Below are 22,675 nucleotides of genomic sequence, written 5' to 3' on the forward strand. Positions count from 1 at the left end.
TTCCTCAGTCGGGCCTTATTGCTTCTTCATTGAACAATCAACTGGAAAGATTTCTGTTCCAGGACTGTATGCAAGAAGGCCTAGAAGTTGGATGCCTTTTCTTTTCTTTGGACTGGAATGTTCCTGTATACTTTTCCTCCATTTCCACTATTATACAGGGTACGTCTGAAGATTCAGGAGTCCCCCCAAGATTACTGTGGTGACTACCTTCTGGCTTAGGCAACTGTGGTTCTCCCTGTTTTTTCAGAAATGACTAGGGGCAATTACCACAAGCTTCCTCACAGACTGGATCTACTCGTACAAGAACATGGGTGCTTGATACACTCCAACATCAATCATTTTCGTATGACTGCCTGGATGATAGGGTCCTAATTCCTATTAGGCACCTGTTTACTGAGGATGAGCAGCAGGTACTAATGGAAGCAAGTAAGTATACTACTAGAAAATCGTATGTTTGCTAATGGAAAGGACTTTCTAGTCTGTGTCAATGACATAACCAGCACCCATTCAGGGCTAGGTTTTCCCTAGTTTTACATCTGTGTGAGTTACTATCCTTTGGCCTTTCTTAGTCCTCTATCAAGGTTCATTTGTCGGCCATTTCAGTATGTCTGCCCATAGTTTCTTCTCTTTCAAGGCAGTCTCATGGCAAAATGTTCTTGAAAGGGTGTTTTGCATAAGAGGCCATCAAGTAAATCAGTGGCCCCTCCTTGGAATCTTAATTTTGTGTTAGACAAGCTAACACTTGCTCCATTTGAGCCAGATAATTTGGCTGACTTGAGGTTCTTAACATGGAAGACAGTTTTACTGACTATTCTGACCTCTGCAAGAAGGGTATCCAAGTTGCAAGCTTTTATGGTGAGTCAGGCCTACCTTGTTTTCCACAGGGACAAGGGTTCCTTTGAGAACTAATCCTTTTTTATGCCTAAGGTGGTATTGAAGTTTACTTTAAGCCTAATTATCCACCCCCATTTTTTTAACTGAATCTAAAAATGAGGTAGAAAGGATACTCCATACCTTTGATGTCCACAGACAACTCAGGAACTGTCTTGACAGAACTATCTCTCTCAGATCTTCAGATTAATTGTTTATTTCTTGTGAAAGCAAGAAGGAGCAACCTGTGTCAAAACAGACAATTTCCAAATGGTTGTCTATGGCTACTACCTTTTGTTATAGTCACCATAACAGACCTTACCAGGGCCTTGGCTTCATTTTTGGCTTTTTGGAAAGGGTTAGATTCTAGAAATATTCTAGAAGGTGCTACTTGGTCCTCTGTGCATACTTTTACAAAGCACTATAAGCTTGAATCCTTCTTTAGGTCCATATCAAGCTTTGGTAGGATCATTCTCCAGAGATATTTGGACTCTTTTCCTTCCACCTCCCAAACTTAATTAGTTATGGTAATCTACCCATATAGCTGCAGCAGTGATCAATATGATGAGCATACAGTGTATGTCAAAGTTATCTTAACAGTAGATGCTCGAATGATTACTGCTGCCGTAGCCCCTCCCCCACCCACCTACACTCCTTGTTTTATTGTGTGTTTTTATGGCAGGGTGTGGACATTTATATGTTGTTGCTAGCAAACATTTTCAGGGCTCGGACTCCCTCTTTTTGCTGGCATGAAAGCTCTGAAGGACTTCATGCTCAAACTTGTCTTTTAGTTAGCTTGGCTCAAGCTACTTGACAGTTTGGGTGTGTTGAAGGTGCCCTTTGGAAGTTGGTCAACCGTTATATCCTTGGCAGGATATAACCCATTTAGCTAAGGGTACTACTGCAGCAGTGATCATTCAGACATCTACTGTTATGATAAGTTTAACTTAAAACAACTGTCTCTTGTTTCTAGGATGGAAGGGTGTGCCCTGTTTACATGAAATCATAAAGTTTTGCCTGTTATTTTAAATGTTTAACTTGAATGCCAGTTGGCCGTCTATAACATTAAACTAATGTACTTTGTGTAAGTTGGAGCATTTCACATTGAATTCGGATTTCAGCGGAGATACCAGCTGATGTGGTTTCTAAGCAGCCTTGTCCTTTTTGCCTCTAAGGTTTTAATGTCACAACTCTAGCAGCCTGCATACATCTTGTATTCCAGAGCATTTTCTGAAAAATAAACTTAAAAAGCATAAGATAAACAATCGTAAATATTTCTGTGAACAGCAAAAGCTATTAAAACTCTACAAATAAAAATATCATTAATAAGTATTCTTCACAGTGATAATAGTGCATACATAATTTTTTAAATAAATACTAAACCCTAAATTATGTTTTTTTCTAAACTTTCACAAACAAGTTTTCATATCTTAAAAGGTATGCAGCCTAGACATGTACTTTTAGAACATGTTAACCAGACGTAAACTTTCACATGGCAACAATAAATTCCTCTGTAAGTGCATGTTTATTGAGATGTTTACAGAAATATGAAAACATATGCGTAAATGTATAATTACCAATACAAATAATACAGGGTATCTCTCAAGATGTGCAACTTACAGTGCAAACATCAACTGTTGCATGACATGTGAAACCCTAGATGTTGCTGTAGAAAACTATCTTTGATAAGTCACTTTTTAAAGTATTAAGTACATAAATAAATGTTGTTTATTTTCATAATTACTAACAAACTAGCAGCAATATTTCAAGTATATTGTGATATAAAGCAGCATTTTTGAATAGTCCTGTCTCCTGCATTGGTGTTAAACACCACACACCTCAATAAAATGTAGGCGTCAGTTATGAAAATATGAACATAAAAATATGAATAATAGGTGGCAAACAAGGATGAATTTCTCCACTGCAGCACATCCTAGACTGTCACTCTTCGTATCAATTTGTTAATAACTCCTTGCCGTTTCTAATACTGCCTGCTATTAGCTGATAAGTCACTTAGTTAAAGAAGCCAGACCCAAAAAAGGTCTGGACTCCATAAGGAGGTATTCGTGTGAACTCGAAGTACACAAAACAAGATGTTATAGCCTTCAGTGAGTTAAGCTATTAACTGTCTGAAACATCAAACAAGCAGGCATTTGTGCTGTTTCCTAATGTGCGTTCAGATAGCTGCTCCATTACATGTCCACTGAAACGGAAATGCATTGTGATGCAACAAAGTGACTCACAGATGTGAAACTGTGATGTTAAAAGGAAAAGGACAAAAGGTGTTGGCTGCTGGCAGGCTGGTTAGGAAAATAAAGATGTTATGTAATAAGCGTTTGATTATTAAAGAAAGCTGCCTTCAATATTTGTTTTTTTTCCCTCCCTGTTTTAAATAGTATGAACAGTTAAAGAATGAACTTGAATCCACAAGGATGGCTTTGGCCAGAGCGAAGACAGAGAATGAAAGGCTTCTGTGTGAAGTTAAGAAACACAACCCTGAGTTTCACCTTTAGTCGGGACATCTGAGAGCAGGAAGAAAAAGGAAAAAACAAGTAATATTTCTGAAGATGTGGTTGGAGGTCCTGTGGAAATGACTTGAATGGGGTTCAATGAACTGAAAACAAAGCTTGAACACAAAATTGCAGTGCAATAAAGGTTGGAGAAGGGAATGCAACTCTAGTCATAAAAAGAACTAACATTATTGGTTTAACACTGTTTCCTCTTCTTTGGCCTACAGTCCAGTTTAATCAGAAAGGTACATAGTTTGTACTTTGTGTCTGCAGCTGGCAGCACTAGTACCCAGACCCACTGCCAGTGAGGAGACTTTTCTTTGCAGACAGTTGACAACCAGCATCATTCATCAGACAGTCTCATGTTTTTCCTTAAGGCATAAGACATTTTTTAACTGCTGAACAAAGTGGCCTGGTTTTCATGCAACTGTGATGGGGTGTTGACGTATGTGGTACGTAACTGCTGTTTACCTGGAATACTGGAAGGAACTCCACTGGAGAACAAAAACTGGTCAGGGAGGGTTCCTGTTGCTTTTATTGCACTAGAAGTTAATGGAAACCCATTGAATACACCCCTGGTAAAACCATTTCAGTATTAAGAAAACCTGCACTTTCATTTGAATCATGTTAAATAAGAATTTGCTGCTTTTGTGTTTACCTGTGTGGGGACATCAATTAAAAGCATTGTGTGCCTCTACTGATAGTTACTAACAATGTCACCTGGTGGTGCAACCAAAAAGGAAAAATGGAGAAAAACACGGAAAGAAAAGGAAAAATGAACCTAGAAAGAAGTGTTACAACATATCTTAGTTAGGATCCCAGGGTGATGTGTGATTGTCCTGCCACAGAAGTACTGTTACAACATATGAATATGGAGTGTCCAGTATGTTTCACACCCTAGGAGTGTGTTTGTGTGCAGGTTCCTCACAGTTGTGCCTTTACAAAACCTATTGTGAGCGTACATGTGGGTGGGGGTATAACAAAGGAAAGGAGCCATTTTATTTGCTAGTGGGTTTCATAGTTGCTGTTGAATATTTAAGTGCAGAGCCATTTTCCTGAAAAGTATAAAAATAAGGCTGAAAAATGCCTACAGCAGATGCATGAAGAATGTTTAAAGCCACTTGCACCCCCCCCAAAAAAAAAATGTATGCCATAATATCTGTTATCAGTAGCACAGCCAGAATGGGATATGACTCAACTTGGGGAGTAGGAGAGAGGATAAGTTAGAGTAAATAATTTTATGGCAGTTGTAGTGAATGTAGTCTTAACACTGCGCCAGGGTTTACAGGTCACACACATATGTAAATATAGTTTTGTTCAAACAGCAAGCTACCCACTGTAAGATAGTAACGTCAGGCTGGTGTCTAGTAGTGCTTATGTATGTAAAACAGCAGTACTGAAGATGCTTTACAGGTCAAAGATATGAAGATTGGTTGTGATGTCATGGTGTTAAAACATAGAAAAACATGAACACAGTATTAAGTAATGAAACCATTCATTCACTGTGTTGATAACAAGGTATCTAGGGCTGCTTGTGAGTAGGAACAGTTGTCAGAGTATTTGGTTATTTTGTTACCATCAGGCACGATGTACAGGGAATTAAGACTCTGAGCTTTTGAGTGGCTTCCTCTAGCTAAGAGTACTGGGTTTGATTTCTTCCACTTCCAGTTTGCATGTTGTTCAACTCAGAGTTACTTAATTAGACAATGCTTCCAGGTTGCCATGAAAAAGGACTCTTGCTTCCAGTGGGGTTACCCAGTTAACAAATCTATAAAATACAATTTAAAAGAAATGTAATTCAGGAAGTATGTATATGTGCTAACAGACACATCACTGTGATACCAAATTCCATTTTTGTGTTTTGGTAGTTAAGTAACCATTAATGATTACATTTCCCAGTAGCATGGTCGTGTCTGCATGGTATTTTGGCTTAACTTGTTCTTTATTACAGCCACCTCTTGTAGTTTAATTATGTTAAGGATAGTGTAACTCTGTAACCCCTTCCTCGGGGTGAACTTTGTAAACAAAATTTGACATGAATTGTGATACTGGAAACTGCTTTAACAGCCAGACATCTCAGATTTAGTTTGCTGTCCACCATTTGGCAGTATTTAGGTTGGTGATGTTCTGTTTCTAGGTGTTTTCAAGATGTGTGGCTCCAGTTCTGTTTCATATGGGAGAGAGTTTTCTGTAACTGCTGTACATGGCACTTAAATGTTCTTTTTAGAGCTTTGTAGCATTTTAGTAAATTTATTTATTAACCATTTGAGTTTACTTATCTCAGCATAAGTCTGTAAGCCACAAACTGTGCCATTAACCAGGAGAGAGGACAGTATAACATTTAGACTAGGTTGACAGATTTAGCTAAAAAGATGGGTGCTACCCTGTAGCATGGCAGCTGCTTTGTTTATTCTGTCAGCTCAGCTCAGGGTGGTGTGTAACATGCATGTTTTATCAGAATTACTTTATATGTGGACACCAGGCTCTCAGTTGCATCAAATCCGTCAGTTTAAAGTGGAACCAACAATACCAGTTGCACCTCTGACTTCATCTGGGGATCTGTTTAATAGTATTGTTCCTGGAACAGAGATGGATTCCTTCTGGCATTTTTTCGATTTAGGGTGGGAGCGAGTATACCTTTTCTGTTTCCAAAAAGTAACACTGTTTGGAGTTTGTGGAAGAAATCCTACCTGCTAAACTTAGGAGGAGTGACACGGGGTACCATTTCTGAAGTGAGCTATCTGTTAGGTAACATTTTGTTTAAAGGTGGCATTAAAGTATTTTGTGGAGGGCAGCCACAGCTAGAGGCATTGAGGGAGGATGTTTATATAATAACTAGACTATATTCACACTGCACAGCAGAATGCACTTAATTGTTTTGAGTGTTATGTCTGTCCATTTTGATCACTTTCTACAATTTCAATTGAGGTGTTTAATAGTTTAATCACTTTGTGTTTCTCCTTCTCTGAGGTCATGCCAGAGAAAGCAAAAATACAGTTTTTCTGATTTTTCACCATCTCACTGATGTAGAGGGATAAATCCCCAGGTACAACCCTAGTGTTCTGGGTTCAATTAGCAGTTCAGACAGTAAAGCAGTTGGTAAGGAGAAGAAGAGATATGAGAAGGCCAAGAATGTTCATCTGTTTCAGAGGAAGGGTGGGACACACACACAGGGTTTATACTTTGTGTTAGAATCTCCACTGCATACCAGAGATTTTATAGAGACACTTGTTTGGAAGGACCATCTGAGGGGTTCCATCACTCCCAGAAGTGGATAATGCTCCCTCACTAATGCCTTTTGTACACTGAATCCTTCCCTAACTGTAGGCATATACAGTGCATGTGAGGTCCACATCACAACTCCCCAAGTGATGACTGAACCATGATCAGCTCTCTTCAGTTTGTGAAACAGATGGGCAGAATCACAGTGATCAACAAAAACTGTATTGCACTTTCTCTGAGATGCAGTCATCTTGAGGTGCAAATAATAAAATAAGTGGTGAAGTATGAATGGAATATTTTTAAGTAGTATTGAACCAATCCTTTATGCATTTGACCTAATATTGTGCAATGATGTATGAGTAAATTAGTTTTGGGTTAACATGGTAGACTGATAAGTGGACCTAAAGTAGGGAGTTGGCAGATTGGGCCTCTATTTCCATTTCAGTGTGTCATAAAGTAGTCACACGTCATTCAGGCTGCAAATCTTTTTTATGGGTATATGGTCTGTTATCACTTGGCCTGAGAGAATCACAGTAGAGACTCCACCTCATGTCTTACTGTTTGGAGTAAATCTTGTGGAGCAAACAGCATTTGCACCATTGTCATCTTCTTGGAGCTTTCATCACTGAAGGCTAGGGCTTAGAACTCTCTTCTTCTGCACCACTGGTGAGCATCTAAATCACGTCCTGTGGATTTTCTCCTTTGGCATGATCCTTATCAGTGACAGACTGCCAGCTGGAGTTGAGGGTGCCCTGCAAATACGCCCCCCAAATCATACTTCTTCCTGCACATTGAAAATGTGTTGGAAGATGATTGGTGCTTGTTACAGTTAGTGACAGGTTATTGTACTGCAGTGTTGGGATTACTCTGTCATCCTTCCTGTGTTTCCCTGCACCAGGCCAGATGTCTGGTCCTTGATTCTCTATCCTTTACTTAGCCTGTGACACCTCTTGCTGGTGAGGAGGAGGACAATCAGCATGTGACTGGACATTCCTGAAGGAAGACTGCTGAATTGTCTGCAACTCCTGAGACAAAGTACTCCAGGGATAACTACACTGGAAGTCAACTGGGATGGTAAGTCCACTTTTTTTTTTTTTTTTTTTTTTTTTTTTTTTACATCTGCTGCTCCCATGAATCTCCCTTGCATGGCAGGTGATCACTTGTTTGTGACTGGTGAATGTGGCATATTGGGTTATGTCTCCTCCAAAAACAGTTCTAAGGTAATACAACCTGGATCTGTTTATCAAGCTGCCTTAATTTCTAGACCTTTTTGTAGAAGAAAATTCAGTAGCAAAGTCCCTTGTAATTTCTTTTTTGTGCCCCAAATTACCTTATTTTAGCTTCCACAGCCAACTTACTGTATGTCCACCTCAACTATGTGGTCCTTAACACTGATCCTGGACACATCCCTTCACCAGGTAGGTCCTCGAGTTTCTCAGACACCAGAGCCTTTCAGCTGCCACTTGTAGGACCACTAAGTGGGGCCACAGTGGGGGATGGTCTAGAGGGAGTGATGTGCAGTGATATCAGCCATGCACATCAGGAGTTTCAGCCCACCATGCCCTGGACAGCTGTTATTTCCCCCCCATCTTAACCTGGTACTGCATCTTCTAAAGTTGCTGACCAGTACCAAAGGTCATTTAAACAGCAAGGAGTTCCTTTCCCTCTTCTTGTATAGTAGAGCTGACAAATGACCTCTTCATTCTTTCCCACCTAGGTGATCCTTCTGTTAGCCTGGACTCACCCCCAAAGTCAGATTACTGTGGCACAAAAGCATTCCTTACCATGGTGCAAGCAGGCTTGCAAGATTCCTGTAGCATTCTTAAGACTTCCAAAGTGAACATTCTTATAGCTAGGCACAGTTTTAATACTACCAGAGGACTGCATCTGCAGTGATTGATGTACATGTTGTGATTTGGCTGCAAGTATCTTCTTGTCGTAAGGAATTAAAGCTGTAGACAATGGGTGTATTTTTTGGAGGCAAAGTTCTGTGTTCTTGGTAAGTGATACTGGATTTGTTCTCTAGTAGTGAGGAAAGGCCCTCTTCAGTGGGCTTAACTCTGTGCTTCAACCCCATGGCTGGCTTAGGATTTTTGATGGCAGTAGCAGAGAAACACAAAGTGGCACTTAGTCCATGTAGCAGACCTCTTACTTTCCATATAATCACATGACTGTCCCTGCAGTAGTCTTCACAGTGAACAGGAGACTTGTTCTTCCCACCCAACTGCCTGATGACCTGGAGTTTGAAGAAGAAATGGAATCGAACAGGGCCAAAACAAAATGGCCGTAAGGCACTCCCTGCCTTCTTGCGGAGGCCTTTTAGTTCACTAGCTGGTCACACACAATGCAGAGAAGAACCCAAGGTGGTGGCATATTTCTCAGAGTTCAGCCAGAATCTTCTGGCTTCTGTATGGACTGCTCTAGCTGGTCAGAAAACCCACTGCAGGACCCATATTGTTGCAACTGTTATTAAGAAGGCCCCTGAGTCTCCGGTCAAAGCTGTCCATCCTCCTAATAATAAATATGATACATGTGTAGAGGCTCCAGAGAGAGTTCATTAATGAAACTCCTCACACTGTAGTGGGTTTGCTGGCTCCACACCAAAAAACATTTGCAGAGGTCAGCCCCAGCTACTGTGGCTAGCTAGACTGTGCACCTGGCCCACAGCCTGCTGAATTGCTTAGCCAGGGTGACAGGTACAGGGATTAATATTCATCTGCACATCTAATGCTGCCTAACTGAATCTGCCAAAAACATTTAACACTGATTTTATGACTGTCCCATTTGGTGGAGCATTACTGTTCAGATCCACAGTAAAATCCAGTTTAGAGAGAAATTTGGGGTAAATTTCTAGGCTCTTCAGTATCTGTTTTCTTGAAATCCTCAAAGGTTCTATCAGCTCTATCAGCTTTGGCTTCAGTTTTCTCAACAAAATAGCGCCAAGAGCCAGAAAGTGTACGTCAACTCTCAAAAAAGATGAGCTCCTAGAAGTGGAAGTTTTCAGCAGAACAACCAGGAATATGAATGGTCCTTCATTGGGAGGATAGCAGTCTACTCTGGAGGCAATTGGGTGTCACCTGCCTCTCTCTGATGAGTGGATCAGTACTGAAGTTCATAGATTTTCTGTATCATCTACAAACTACAGTCTTTCTTCCCATCTCTGATGTCCCACCTCATCGGAAGTCATTGGCCAGGTCAGAGGTGCATGGCTTACTCAAAAACAACCATCCAAGAGGTTCTGCAGACAAGAAGGGGGCTAGTCTTTTACTCAAGGCTCTTTTTAGTAAATAAAAAAATCAAACCGTTTCAAGCTAGTTGTCAGTTTGAGCCACCTACATCGATACATTGCCGAAAAGCCATTCTGGGTGTTTATAGTACATTCAATCCATCCCTATCTGAATGAGATGGGATGTGCTGTTTGGACCTCAAACATGTATACCTGCACCTCAAGATTGCCAATGAGTTCAGGAGGTTCATTAGATACCAGTCATTTTTAGTTGTGCACATTCCTGTTATCACAGCAACCACTGGGTGTTCATCTGGCACTTTTGATGTCTTTTGGTGATGATGCTGCTGCAAGGCTCCAAAGTGTTTCACTATCTGGATAGCTGCATTCTTGAAAATCAAACTATGGGTAGTCTGACTGCCTCCAGAGGTCCACTTTTCAGGATGTTCTAGTCCTTGGGAATAATGGTGAAGTTTGTAAAATCCCAGCTGATGCTCACACAGTCATTTTTGTGATGCTCTGTTAGACACTGGCTTATTGTACCTTTCTTCTACTAGACAACTTTCTGTCTGAACTTCAAGTTCCTATGGGTGATTGAGAGCAGTTCTTTCCCACCTGTACTTTATCTACAAGCAGTGGACCTGATGGTGTCCACTTTGTTCATAGCGATTTATGCCACATTTCACACAAGGAGTTTTCATTGGACTGTCTGAATTCAGCAGAACCATTGGATGTTAAGATGGGAGTATCCAGGAAGGGCAAATAGCATCTTGTGTTGTGCACTAAGTCCAGTCTCTCTCTGGGCAGGCCCTTCCGCGCTCCCATTACCATCTTGTGTTGTGCACTAAGTCCAGTCGCTCTTTGGGCAGGCCCTTCTGAGCTCCCATTAGCATCTTGTGTTGTGCACTAAGTCCAGTCTCTCTCTGGGCAGGCCCTTCCGCGCTCCCATTACCATCTTGTGTTGTGCACTAAGTCCAGTCTCTCTCTGGGCAAGCCCTTCTGAGCTCCCATTCCCCTTACGACTGTGATCATGAAAACCTCTGCTGTATGCTGGGAGGAAGATTTAAGCTTATGGCCCAGGGCACATGGCTGATCCCACAAGGCCACTCTGCACATCAGCATTCTGGAAATGAGGGTCATCTTTCTCACCTTGCATACATTCCAACTCTCTGTTTTAACTGGTGCAGTTGCTTTCAACTTTCTCAACATGGTAGTGGCAACTCATATAAATAAGCAGGAGGGAATACATTCCTATCCCTTTTATTACATAGCTGTGAGCATATTTGAATGGCATTTGCTTCCAATTACCTCTTTAGTATCACAAGACAAGCCACTTCTCCAGTGGGCTGGCTCAGCCGCTGTCTGCTTATGCCCCACTAGTGTTCTGTAAGTCACTCAGTAATGTGAAGCTTCTTCCATCACCGGTGGGAAGTTTTGCTGCGATGCATTTGCATCCCCATGCAGCTACAAATGCAGCAACTTCCTTTTGCTTATTTCTTTCTTGCCCCAGAGATGCAGTCTTCCAAACCTGGCTGCTAAGAGTCCATTATGCTCCCCCATTTTCTGTTATCCTCAAGTATCTGGAGATGCAAATCATGCAACAGTGTTGTTCTCCCTCCTCTGACCATATGTCTTAGACAGGCCTCTCCATCTAAAGCATTCCAAGAATCTCCTTTCTAATTCATCCAGCAAGCCTCACTCCATCTGTCTAATGGCCTGGTTTCTGTGATGGCCAGAGACCCTTCATACCCCAAGGAGGTCCAAATTCTTACCTTTCCCCACAGCCCTGACACAAGGAAGAATTGTATTAGCATATGGACTTTTTTTCCTTATGGGCCACTGTCAGGAGACTATGGCTACTGTTTCTAGTGTCTTGGAGTATTTGCCGCAGATTTTTTTTTCAGTCGTTTTCCCCCATTGCCAGTCATCCATTGGATCCTCGCTGTCAGTAAGCCCATTCATTCCCTTCATTAGGCCAGAGCCAACTGAGGTGGCTATCTACCAAGCAGCCAGGAAGGGTTCAAAGTTTTTCCATTTTCTCCCAGTGCCTAACATCACATGCTCCTGGCAAAGCAACTGGTGGGGCAGGGGGGGGGGTGCATACAATGTGCTGTCTACAAAGGATGTCCCCTAATTCAGCAAAGGGGCATTCTATCCAAGCAGCCCTGCCCCAACCTCTGTGCTGCACGAGTGGTGGTCTCTGCCATCTCCACCAGGAAGACTGCCCTGCCTTATGTGCCTGTGAGTGCATGAAAACAATACCCTACCTCTGGAGATGTGAGTGGTACATGCCCCTTCATTCCTGCCTGGCTCCTCCAGTACCAGGGCTGTTAGCCTAACTCTAGCTGCCTGAGTGGCAGTCTGGGCTCCCTCCCTCTGTGCTATAGAGCCTGGCTTACTTGTCACGGATTTTTGACTTGGGTCTCAGTTTTTCTTATGTTAAGATCCACCTAGTAGCAATATTATATGTACACCAAGGTACAGAGTCTGTTTATTTCACCTTGCTCAAAATCTGCAGAACATCTTGCATCAGGCCCATTCACTGTGTCCCCCATATAGTCTATGGTGCCTTCTTGGGACCTGTGCTTTGTGCTGGAGAAGCTTTACCCCTACCTCCCTTGAGCCAGCCTCTTCTGAGGGCTTTAAATTTCTTTTACAGAAATCTCACTTATTTTCCTGTAACTTTTATTTTATCACCCATCCCAGGACCTTGCTCAATGCCTCCATTACTGACACACAGCTGGCCCACTCATTGTGGGCACATCAGAGCTGAGCTGGGCACTCCTAGGCTGGGAATCCCAATCACCCCTTCTGTTCCATGGCAAGAATGGAGTAGTAAAGTGCATGTCAGCTTGCTAGTCTTGGAGGTTTGGCCTACCCTCTCCCTATTGGGAGCATCACCCTTCCACTGCAGCTCCTCCTGCCTGCTCTTGCTGTCTCCTGAGGAGAGGCATACCTCCTCATGCTGAATTACCCTCTGCTTTACAGGTGCTAAGCACCATAACAGCGTGGTCTCTGCTGGCAAATACTTGAATGGGCAACGCCTAGTACTCCTGCTGGATGTAACCTTGTGGTAGGTTAGACCCGCATGCTCCCCCCAGCATGGGAGAGCGGGCAGTGGCTTCTCACTCCCACTCACTCTGGCCAGCTCCTTACAGGCACCCAGGCCGCTACTCGAACCCAGGTGGTTTGTAAAGAAGTCAATCCTTTTGTGATGCAGAGCTATCTTAATGTAGGATTTCTGTGTTTCAAGCCTTGTGTGCACATACCCCTTATCTCATCTTTCAAAAAGCAGTGTCTGTGAGGATGAATCCTTCCTTTATGCTGTACATGGCTATGGAAACTAATATTCAATCGACATTCCATTGTTCACTAATTACATTACCCATGAGGAATACCCGCTTCATTGTGTGGGTGTGCATAGACTACTTAGATTTTATTTGGAAAAACAACATATATAAGGAAGGCTTTACAGCTTTTAATTTTACTTTCCTCCAAGAAATTGGGTTTCACATTAAGTCAGCAGTTTCTCTTTGGCTTTCATAGTGGGTAAAATGTTATCAGAACTGTAGCAAGCTGTTGTCAGCATCTTTGCATGCCTATTCAAGTGATGCACAGACCACTTATTTGGCTTTCTTCAGAAATGCTTCAGTGGGTGACATTTGTACATCTGCAGCATGGGCAGCTCTGAATACTTTTACAAGGCACTATAGGGTGGATCTTATCTCCACAGCTAAGCTAAGTCTTCCTTTAGGAGCACCATTACTCAGAACATTCTGTCGTGAGAGCCACCCAAGAGGCCATGCTTTGGAATCTATACTATTGGCCATGGAAATGAAACCCATATCAGATATGAGTGCTATGTATGTACCATAATGATAGATCTATACAGATAGTTTCATTTACTCCTTCACCCACCTCAGGCTTGGCAGAACCTTCCTTGTTAGCGAGTTCAGGTGTAGAGCAAGTTGTTTCCTGATTTTGTATTCCACCTTTTATGGGCTGTCAAAGTTGGGTTCGGTTCTTTAGAGGCAAAGCATTGTGGATAAATAGGAGGAGCTAACGTAGCCTAGGAAAATTGTAGGTCCCAGTCTTGGCCCTTTTCATAAGAGAGATCAAACTATCAACACACGTCTAACATTACAGTTAGTATGCAGCTTCCAGTTTTCCCCAAGTGAACTTGTGTGTAGTGCAGGACTAGGAGGACTGCAGCCTTCCAGCATACTCAGGCAATTTAATGAATGTACTCTTGGAGGCCCTCTTCATGCTGTAGGCAAGGAGCATTTCAGCAGAGAAGGTAAGAGGCTCCCACTTTAGCAGAGTTTGCTAATCAGTAGTGCACTCCCCCTTAGTTGGAAGGCTTAGCTCCTCCCAGACTAATTGCATAGCAGCAGGAGCAGCGTATCATCTGTCTCAGTAGTAGATGCTGGCTAAGGAGACAGGAAGGTTTTACTAAGTGGCTTGATCACTTTGTTGTTATTTAGGTGGCTATGTCAGTCACCTGCTCAATAAGCTTGAGCAGACTTACTTGAAATAAGTATACCTGCACAGTGTAGTAAACAAATGAAACCTGCAGATCATTCTAAATGATGGAAGGATCTGTCAGATTAGATGTTCTGCATATGGCTATACAACTGTTTTTTTTGTTTTTTAAAGGTATTGCAAGCCTATTATTTTTGTAGTTGGGGACTGCTTTAGACTACGTCCCAGAGTGTGGACATTTGTGCTGTGGTGCTTGGTAATTAATGAAACCCTTCACTTATGCTTAGGTGTATTATGGAACTGAGGTTCCTTTGATGAGGCATTCTGTTTTCAATAGGCATTAACTGGTCATCTTGCTGATTTTTGTTTTTAAATCTCCTGGGAAACTGGACCATTCACAAGTCCTTAAAAAGTGAAATAGTGCTTGTCTGCAGGTGTTTATCTTCAGATCTTTGAAAGGGGTGTTTGAGGTAGATCCTTTTATTTCTCATTAAACTCTGCCCAGCATGATGATACATGCGGGATTTTATAGCATCCATCCATTCATTTTCAGTACCTGTTTTATCTCTTTAAGGGCTACAAGGAGCTAGATCCTGCCATGTAGAGGATGTGAGGCAGGAATCCATCTTGGATGGGACTCAAGTCCATTGTAGAGCATGGATACACGTGCATTTTTTTTACCATTGGCATTTAACATGTCTGCATATATTTGAGATGGAGGTAATGCAGATTCTGCCTAGATGCAACCCTAGCCAAGAACTGATCCAGAACACAAAGCACTGCAAGGCAGCAGCAGCTGTAGTGTGACGGTGCTTAGAACACAAAGCACTGCAATGCAGCAACAGTTGTAGTGTGACTATATTTAGAACACAAAGCACTGCAAGGCAGCAGCAGCTGTAGTGTGGCAATGTTTAGAACACAAAGCACTGCAAGGTGGCAGCAGCTGGAGTGTGACACTGTTTAGCAGTAGTCCTACAGATGAGAAGTTAAACCAAGGTTGCATCTGCTTGAGTTGATGGTGGCTCTTGTGGATGCAAAAGACCCCATGGTACCCATCAAAAAGTGTAGGGGAAGTTCCCTGATGCCCTGGCCAAATTTTCCCTAGTGGTATAAACACTACCTCAGGTCTCTCCTAAAAAGAGCCTCTAACTTAATAGGACTAACCCAGTCACCAAGGGATAAATAAAATAAAAAGCAATTTCACTGCAATACGTTGTCTTTGGAAATGTTATTTCTTTTTAGGAAGATTTGCCAGTTAGGAACTACAAAAGGATGCCAACACTTCAGCATGGTTTTCCATTATCCTTTTTACATACTGGAAACTGTTTAGTATCAGATCAGAGCACACACACTACACTCCTGGGAGGTCATATTAGCCTTGTATGATCCTTGGGGTAGTTACAAAATAGGTGCCTTCAAGCAGTTACAGAGGACAAACCTATCTTCTGTTTAGATAAATGGCTTATAGCAGCCAACAGTAAAAACAGTTTTGCGTGTCCAAAGGGAATCTCTGCTTCATATCCTCTTGCACTACTGTGTCAAGTCAGACATCATGACAACATAGCTGCAAACACTTTCTTAGGCTGTTCCTGCAATTTCAGGACCTGCCAAACATTTTTAGTTTGACAGAGGGTCTCTGTCTTACTTGGTAAAGTTTTTCTTCTTTTTCAAGAGTCTGTTCTGTTGCTAATGGTAGCTGCTTTCACTCTGGTTTCATGTGCAAGATTACATGTGCAAGTGTTCTGGTGGATTACAAGTTTAATGTTCTAAGGATTCATTTTCACCAGATACTTTGATCTAAACTTCCAGAGTTTGCAAGAAGATGCAGTGAATTCTTGCAGCCTTTTAGTTAGCCATACTTCTGTACACCATTCCTTCCAAAAGGTACTTTCCACAAATCCCTCCTTTGTTGGGATGGGGTGGCACTGCACTGGCCCCTTGGCACAGAGGCTTTGGCTCTATGTGGATATGTAACTGCACATCAGTGCATTGGAGATGAGAGTGGTCCTTTGGTCTCTCATCATGCCGTGTGGAACTGGATGCCAGCAGAACTGACACATATTCATTTGGATGGTATGGAAGGTCATTGTATGGGATTTCTGAGCATCATGTGTGTAATAACTCATCTTACATGATGAACATTGGGTAAATGATGCTCTTTCTCCAACATGACCTCCAGGAGGTATAGTGTAAGTTACATTCTTACTACTACTGTCACCCTGCAGATAGTACTAGAAATGTTACTGCTGAATCTCCACCCACCTTAAGTTGCAAAGCTACACAGGTAGTGAAACCCCCCAGCCCCCAGAATGGTACAAACATTGGCATTCTTGCACGTATGACACTCATGCCTTATTGAATAATGAAGACGTTCTTGCAAGTGCTTTCTTCAGTCACTGAGCATTCCTGGGGATACAGTTCTTCAGTCACTGAGTATTCCTTGGTGATACAGTTCTTCAGTCACTGAGTATTCCTGGAGATATGGTTCTTCAGTCACTGAGTATTCCTGGGGATATGGTTCTTCAGTCACTGAGTATTCCTGGAGATACGGTTCTTCAGTCACTCAGTATTCCTGGGGATATGGTCTGATTAGCTTAGAGCGGAGGTGTGTTAGACTCCGAAGAAAGGTAGGGTGTTTAAAACAAGACATATTCTGAAACATTTCTGACAGAATTTCACAGTCCTAATGTTTAGTTTAAATGTGTAATTTTGGAGTAAACTTTAAGGAAATTGCATTATTTTCATTTTGTGATATGCGTATTGTATTAAAGTTATTTTTATTTATTTGCTTGAATTTGTTAACGGGGGTAGAGCATTGATTTCAGTAGACCAGTTAGCTTGAATTCTATATTTATCTTATGGAAAACTCCCCTTGCTGTATTGCCCAAAAGTAAACTGTCACTTCAGACCTTATGCATACTGATTAGAAAGTATTTTATTGTAGGTTAAAATGTATTTTTTTTTTCTCGTTTTGATTCCACACTGGATGGACCCCACCTGTTAGACACCTTGCATCTCGCTCTGTCTTGTGCCCAGCCTGGCTAACTGCATGAATGACTGCAAGATGTGAGGCAGCAGGTCAGTAATGTCTGTAGAACTGATGCCATGTGTACCACATGGCAGATTTTTGCTTTTGGACCGCATGAGATAAATTCAGCATAACAAAAGATATCAGTGCCAGAATATTCCACAGTGTTGCTTACTAGACTGCCTTGTGAAGAGTAAACTGCCAGGTAACTGCCCCAAAGGGCACGATCAAAAGCTGCCATTTTCTTTACTGCTTCAGGTTGCACATAAGTAGTAAAACTTGGAACAGGACTAAAGCATAATGGAGTCACCAAGCCCCCCACGGCAAGCACACACAGAGTCATTCCGTGCACTATGCACTTTAGAAATCAGTACATTGGGACTGTGGTAAAGTGATACTGGAAATTAGAGGTGATCATAATTGGTTCTGTGAAGTCACTATGTCACTTTCTTTAAGATAATGTAATGTGTAAGGTGATTAAACTTTTAAGTTGGCTGGCTTCCCTTTATTGGGGATGTAGAGAGCTTTGACCCACCCCCACAGAAAAAAAAAATTAGAAGATATGAACTTGCGAGTCTATGAAAATGGTCTTTAACATCATCTGTTGGGATTCAAGATCTACTTACATCCATTGATATTTGTCCTAAGGCAGATGATATACCATCCATTTTTTTTTCTGTGTAAACTGAACAGTACCTGATTTTGGAGGGGGAGTAGACCTGTAGTTGCAGCTGTACTTTATAGAGCCAAGATAGGTAAAATAATCATCATGCATTCTTCACTGAGGGTTACAGGATATGCTGCTCTACAGTGTTGTCTCGTCAGTCCATACAATTCGAGTATCTATTCCTTCAGCCAAAAAGAGATGGTGGCCTTTCTTTGTTCGTGTACTGCCAGTATTTTCCCATTCGCAGCCTTGTTTTCTAGGAACTGTAACTCTAAAGCTCTGGAAGGGAAGTGGCATCTTTAGTGTCAGGGTTGGAAACAGAAAACAGCAGGAGTTGCTGCAAAACAGCATATTCATTACTAATGTTACTCAAAGACAGCTCCCTTTCTAAAACTGAACAGGTTATCCGGTTAAAAAATTCCAGTAGATATTAACTTCTTCTAGATTGTTATCCAGCTTTTGGTTGGTGTGACTAGGAACTGGCAGAGATGTATGGTGTCATTAGGCCCTAAATTCTAGGCAGTACAAAAATTTGATATGGAGTGCTACCACCTAGGATTTCTTATGACTATTTCAGTTTCCTAACTCAGTCCCTATAACCTCAGATTATAACAGAATTTCATTTAGACTCCGACTCTGAACAGTGTGGGGTGTGTAATGTTATGCAGACAGTACTTGTGTAAGGAAGCAGATTCCATGATTCTCCTTCATCTAGTGCTCACTAGCATTTGAACCCCGCAGTTGTTTCCTTAAGTGTTGTGGATGGGAGAGGAGGGTGTTCTGATTACACATGCATAACACCACTAGAATGATAATGAAATAAAGTGCTACATTGTTAACTTAGCATGTTCACTTCTTTGTGGTGTTCATGTGAAATGATTCGTTTGATGTGGTTTTCATTAAGTGAAAGAATTAAAAACTCCCATTGAGAGCTTGTGTGCTGTACAAAATCTGCTGACATGCGAGGCTGGTGCAGGAACTGGTATGATCAGCTCTGTCCTGCATCAGTGATGCAGCAGTCAGAGAGGGACGGAGGGTTTCCTAGGAAGTGAAAGCAATCTGCTGAGTTGTCACACCTTAGGCCTACTGTTCAAGTTTGCAATGACCATTTTAAGAAGCTAATGTAATCAGATTGCCTTTATGTTGAGATTGTAACATATATTTGTTTATATTGCTAAGGTCTTCCTTCCTCACTGGTATGGTAACTTTGCCACCCTGTAACTAAAGGGGACAGTTGGACTCTTATTCGTTGTTATTTTAGTAGTGTTCAGTGGTCTTACTGAGGATGGAAACAGGTGAGTGATGGTGGCATAGCTTGATCAAGCAATATCAGTATAAAAATGACACGTCTATGCAGAGGTACAAAAGCTGACCTCTGCATATATTTGTGGAAAGCTGATGGAATCGAAGGAAAGCAAATTTTTGTGGTAGTAGTAAAATACCATGTCAAGAACAATTGAAACTTAAGGAAAAAAACAAGCTTTACATTTTGTGAAGCTGGAATGCTTCAGTATATGGTCATGACAGAAATGACCACCGTCTGCTATTCAAGTTGAATAAAGTAGAAGCATTGAATATCACTGCCTACTGCACCCCTCCCTTTCAAAAAATGGAATAACCTATCTATGCTTCCTCTTCTCTTTTCACATTTTATAGAAACCAATACTAAATTTTAACAGTAATAGAAACATAGACGCAAACAGAACTCTGGCTCTGAGTTACATTAAAAACAGTATTTATTTTTTTATGTTGTAACTCCATTGTCTGCAGTGTTGTAGATGTTATCAATAGGTTCTATGAACCATTTAAATGTTTTGTGCTGAAAAAAAAAACACTCCTGAAATAAACTGCATTAACATTTGAAGATCCCACACCTGTGTTGTGTTTTCTTTTCTTAAACAGTACAGAATCCTTCTTTCATACCTGTATTGTGTCCATCAGCAGAGTTAGGTTGAGAATAGATGGAAACAGGAATAAAAGTAAAATATTACTGGATGCGCAGAGCCGAGGATAGGGGCAGAGAGGGAGCAGGCTTTGCATTGTCCCATTCACAGCTGTATACATGTCATCAGCTTAGATAAGAATGGATTTATAAGGAAAACATGAGAACTGACTGTGCACCACCATGAGTTTGTGGCTGGGCACATGATTAGATATGCCAAGCATGGCAAAAAATGTGGGCTCACTTGCACCCAAGCAGCTACCACCCATCACTTCTGCATAGCACCCAATAATAGCTGGTTTCCCAGTCAGAAGAAAGAAATATAATACTGACACACATCGTCCTTACTAGAAGGCAAGCTCAGGTAACAGTCTTGTTAATAGTTGCCTCCCAGAAGACGTAAGTGAAATATTTTCAGATTTCAGGAAGTATGAAGGCCCGGTAGATGGTATGCTGGTATTCTAAAGATGCATAAAGTAATATTCTTTTAACTGACTGCTTAGTGGTGATGTTATTGAAATGCCATCCCTGAGCTCTTGCATTGACTGAAGTCCAGTTAACACAAACTTCACCGGTTATTTTGTGAACCACAGTTTACATATCCAGATGATAAAGAGGTCTGTGTTAAATTGATTTTCTGTTCTTCTTGGATGGTCAGATACAGCTGTACTTCAGTTTACCTCCAGGTTTAGTATCCAGAAAGTAGTGTTTGTGCCTTTTGCAGAATGCCACTGTTTGGTTACTGTTGACTATAAGACTTCCTAAATTTTAAATGTTTTTTTTAAGCCCATAGGTCTTAAAAGGAATCTGTGTCAGTGTTTTTCTTTGCATTTTATGGTATTACATGAACATTTATTTATGAGAAAGGCAAGAAGTATCATAAGGTTATTAATGTGAATCTGGTTATCTCCTCATGGAGAATGTCAGCATTATTCCATTGCTGGGATGTGTGTGATCTCAGGCTGTGTGTAGTTTTTAATAAGGAGCTGCTGTCGTTAAAGGATGGCGAATGTCAGCATTATTCCGTTGCTGGGATGTGTGTGATCATCTTTAATAAGGAGCTGCTGTCATTAAAGGTTTATGAAGTGAACATAATCTTTCCAAAAGGCTTTCTTTTACTAAGCAGTGGTGTACATTGTATGGATTGCTATTATGTGGTTGAGTCTTGGAAGCCCAATCTGAATATATTGGAACTGTGGACAACAAAGGTTTGGAATACCAAAGACCAGCAGTATTGAAACCCAACTTTTCCTCCCTTCCAGAACCATGTTAGCATTTGTTCCTCTGTCCGGAGCAGTAGGGTGTTTTTGAGACTTGAGGTTGTAGTCAACATAGTGTATATTCAGTAATCCAGTAGATGAGCTTCCAGGCCTCGTCCAGGTAATAGTATACCATTTGTTATATGTGAAGTTATTCCTTTTGTAGCAAAAGGCTCACTGTTGCAAGGAATTAACATGTACAAGAGTACAGTATTAATCTCACCCCAGTCCATGCTGCCCAGAAGGGTGTTTCTCTTAAGAAGCCGATTTTCTTTCTTAACTATATTCATTTCGTGTATCCTACCTCTTTGCTGTTGCTACTGTAAATATGACAGTTCCACATTCCTTGTATTTCTGCCCCCATACTTTGCCCTTGCCCCCTTTTTACCTGGATACCTTTTCTGTTGCAGAGAGTGGTGTCTGTTCCTGCATGAGTCATCTGCGACTGATGCCCCCCACCACCTCACTGATTACCTGCTGTTATGTTTTCTTTGAACCACCCAATGCCCTCTTCATTAACAATGTCTCCATTTTGAGGGGGTGGGGAACAGGGGTACATAATGAGGTTGCCCTCTGATTACTCTCCATTTGTTATCCACTCTTCTTCATTTTCCTGTCCACATATTTCTTATTTTCAGGTACGAATCGCGCTTTAGCCTTGCAAAGCAGAGAAAAAGGTAATTGAATGAACAGGTGCATGAGTGTTTGTACACACACTGCTGCTATAATGCATGACATTCAACACTTGTAGTTAAGCACTGGCACTTGTCTCACAGCGGGTGGCTTGTCATATGTTGTGGTGTTTTTGAACACACTTATGTGGATATTTTTAAAGGGGGGATGTAACTTCCAATCAGCTGGAACAGACGATGCTAATTATTGCTAAATAATGTGCATCCATGAGTACCAGTACTGTTAAATATGAAGCTGGCAAATGATCGGGGGTTATTGGAATACATGGTCTCTTTTTAGTCAATACAGAAAAATATCTACAATGTTGGAAAACGTTCACTAAGAATATGTATGAACATATGGCTTTTTTTGCTCCTGTCCTAGTTTTATGAACATGAATTTGTTTCAAGGTCACCCTGAGCCATCACAAATAGGTATGTTAGCAAGTAAAAACTGACTGCCAGTTAATTCTGCTATGAAGACCAGCTAAGGGGTACAGAAGAATCTGGGTTTCTGGCAGGCCAGGGTTCAAAGACTTGCCTGGTTCACTAGAAGATTAGGGTGAGAAGGCAGAGTATGGCAAATCCAGTGCTCATTCAGGTAACATTAACTGAGTGCAGTTGTGAGAATGGGGTGGAGTTGTTTGATAGATTTCTTGGACTGTAAACTGCAAAGGAATGCATGCACACACTGGTATAACATTAGTACATTGTTGTCCATAACAAAGTGAAAATACTCTACTGTATGACCTTACGGTGATGGCCCTGACCAGTTTCAACCAAGATACCTCAGTACTT

At 41.4% G+C, this 22,675-nt stretch overlaps 1 protein-coding gene across 1 annotated transcript in view; it reads left to right on the top strand.

Annotated features, from left to right (window-relative positions):
• The window catches only part of UHRF1BP1 (UHRF1 binding protein 1), a 1,147,688-nt gene extending 1,140,008 nt beyond the window's left edge, over positions 1–7,680 (top strand). Inside the window, exon 21 of the mRNA XM_044076560.1 lies at positions 3,267–7,680. Within this exon, the coding sequence (XP_043932495.1) occupies positions 3,267–3,383 (117 nt within the window). The 3' untranslated portion in view covers positions 3,384–7,680. The remainder of the gene's footprint in view (positions 1–3,266) is intronic.
• The last annotated feature ends 14,995 nt before the right edge of the window (positions 7,681–22,675 follow it).

The sequence above is a fragment of the Protopterus annectens genome, chromosome 7.part0 (genome assembly GCF_019279795.1).
Source record: "Protopterus annectens isolate FY-2018-M chromosome 7.part0, PAN1.0, whole genome shotgun sequence".
NCBI classification, from domain to species: domain Eukaryota; kingdom Metazoa; phylum Chordata; order Ceratodontiformes; family Protopteridae; genus Protopterus; species Protopterus annectens.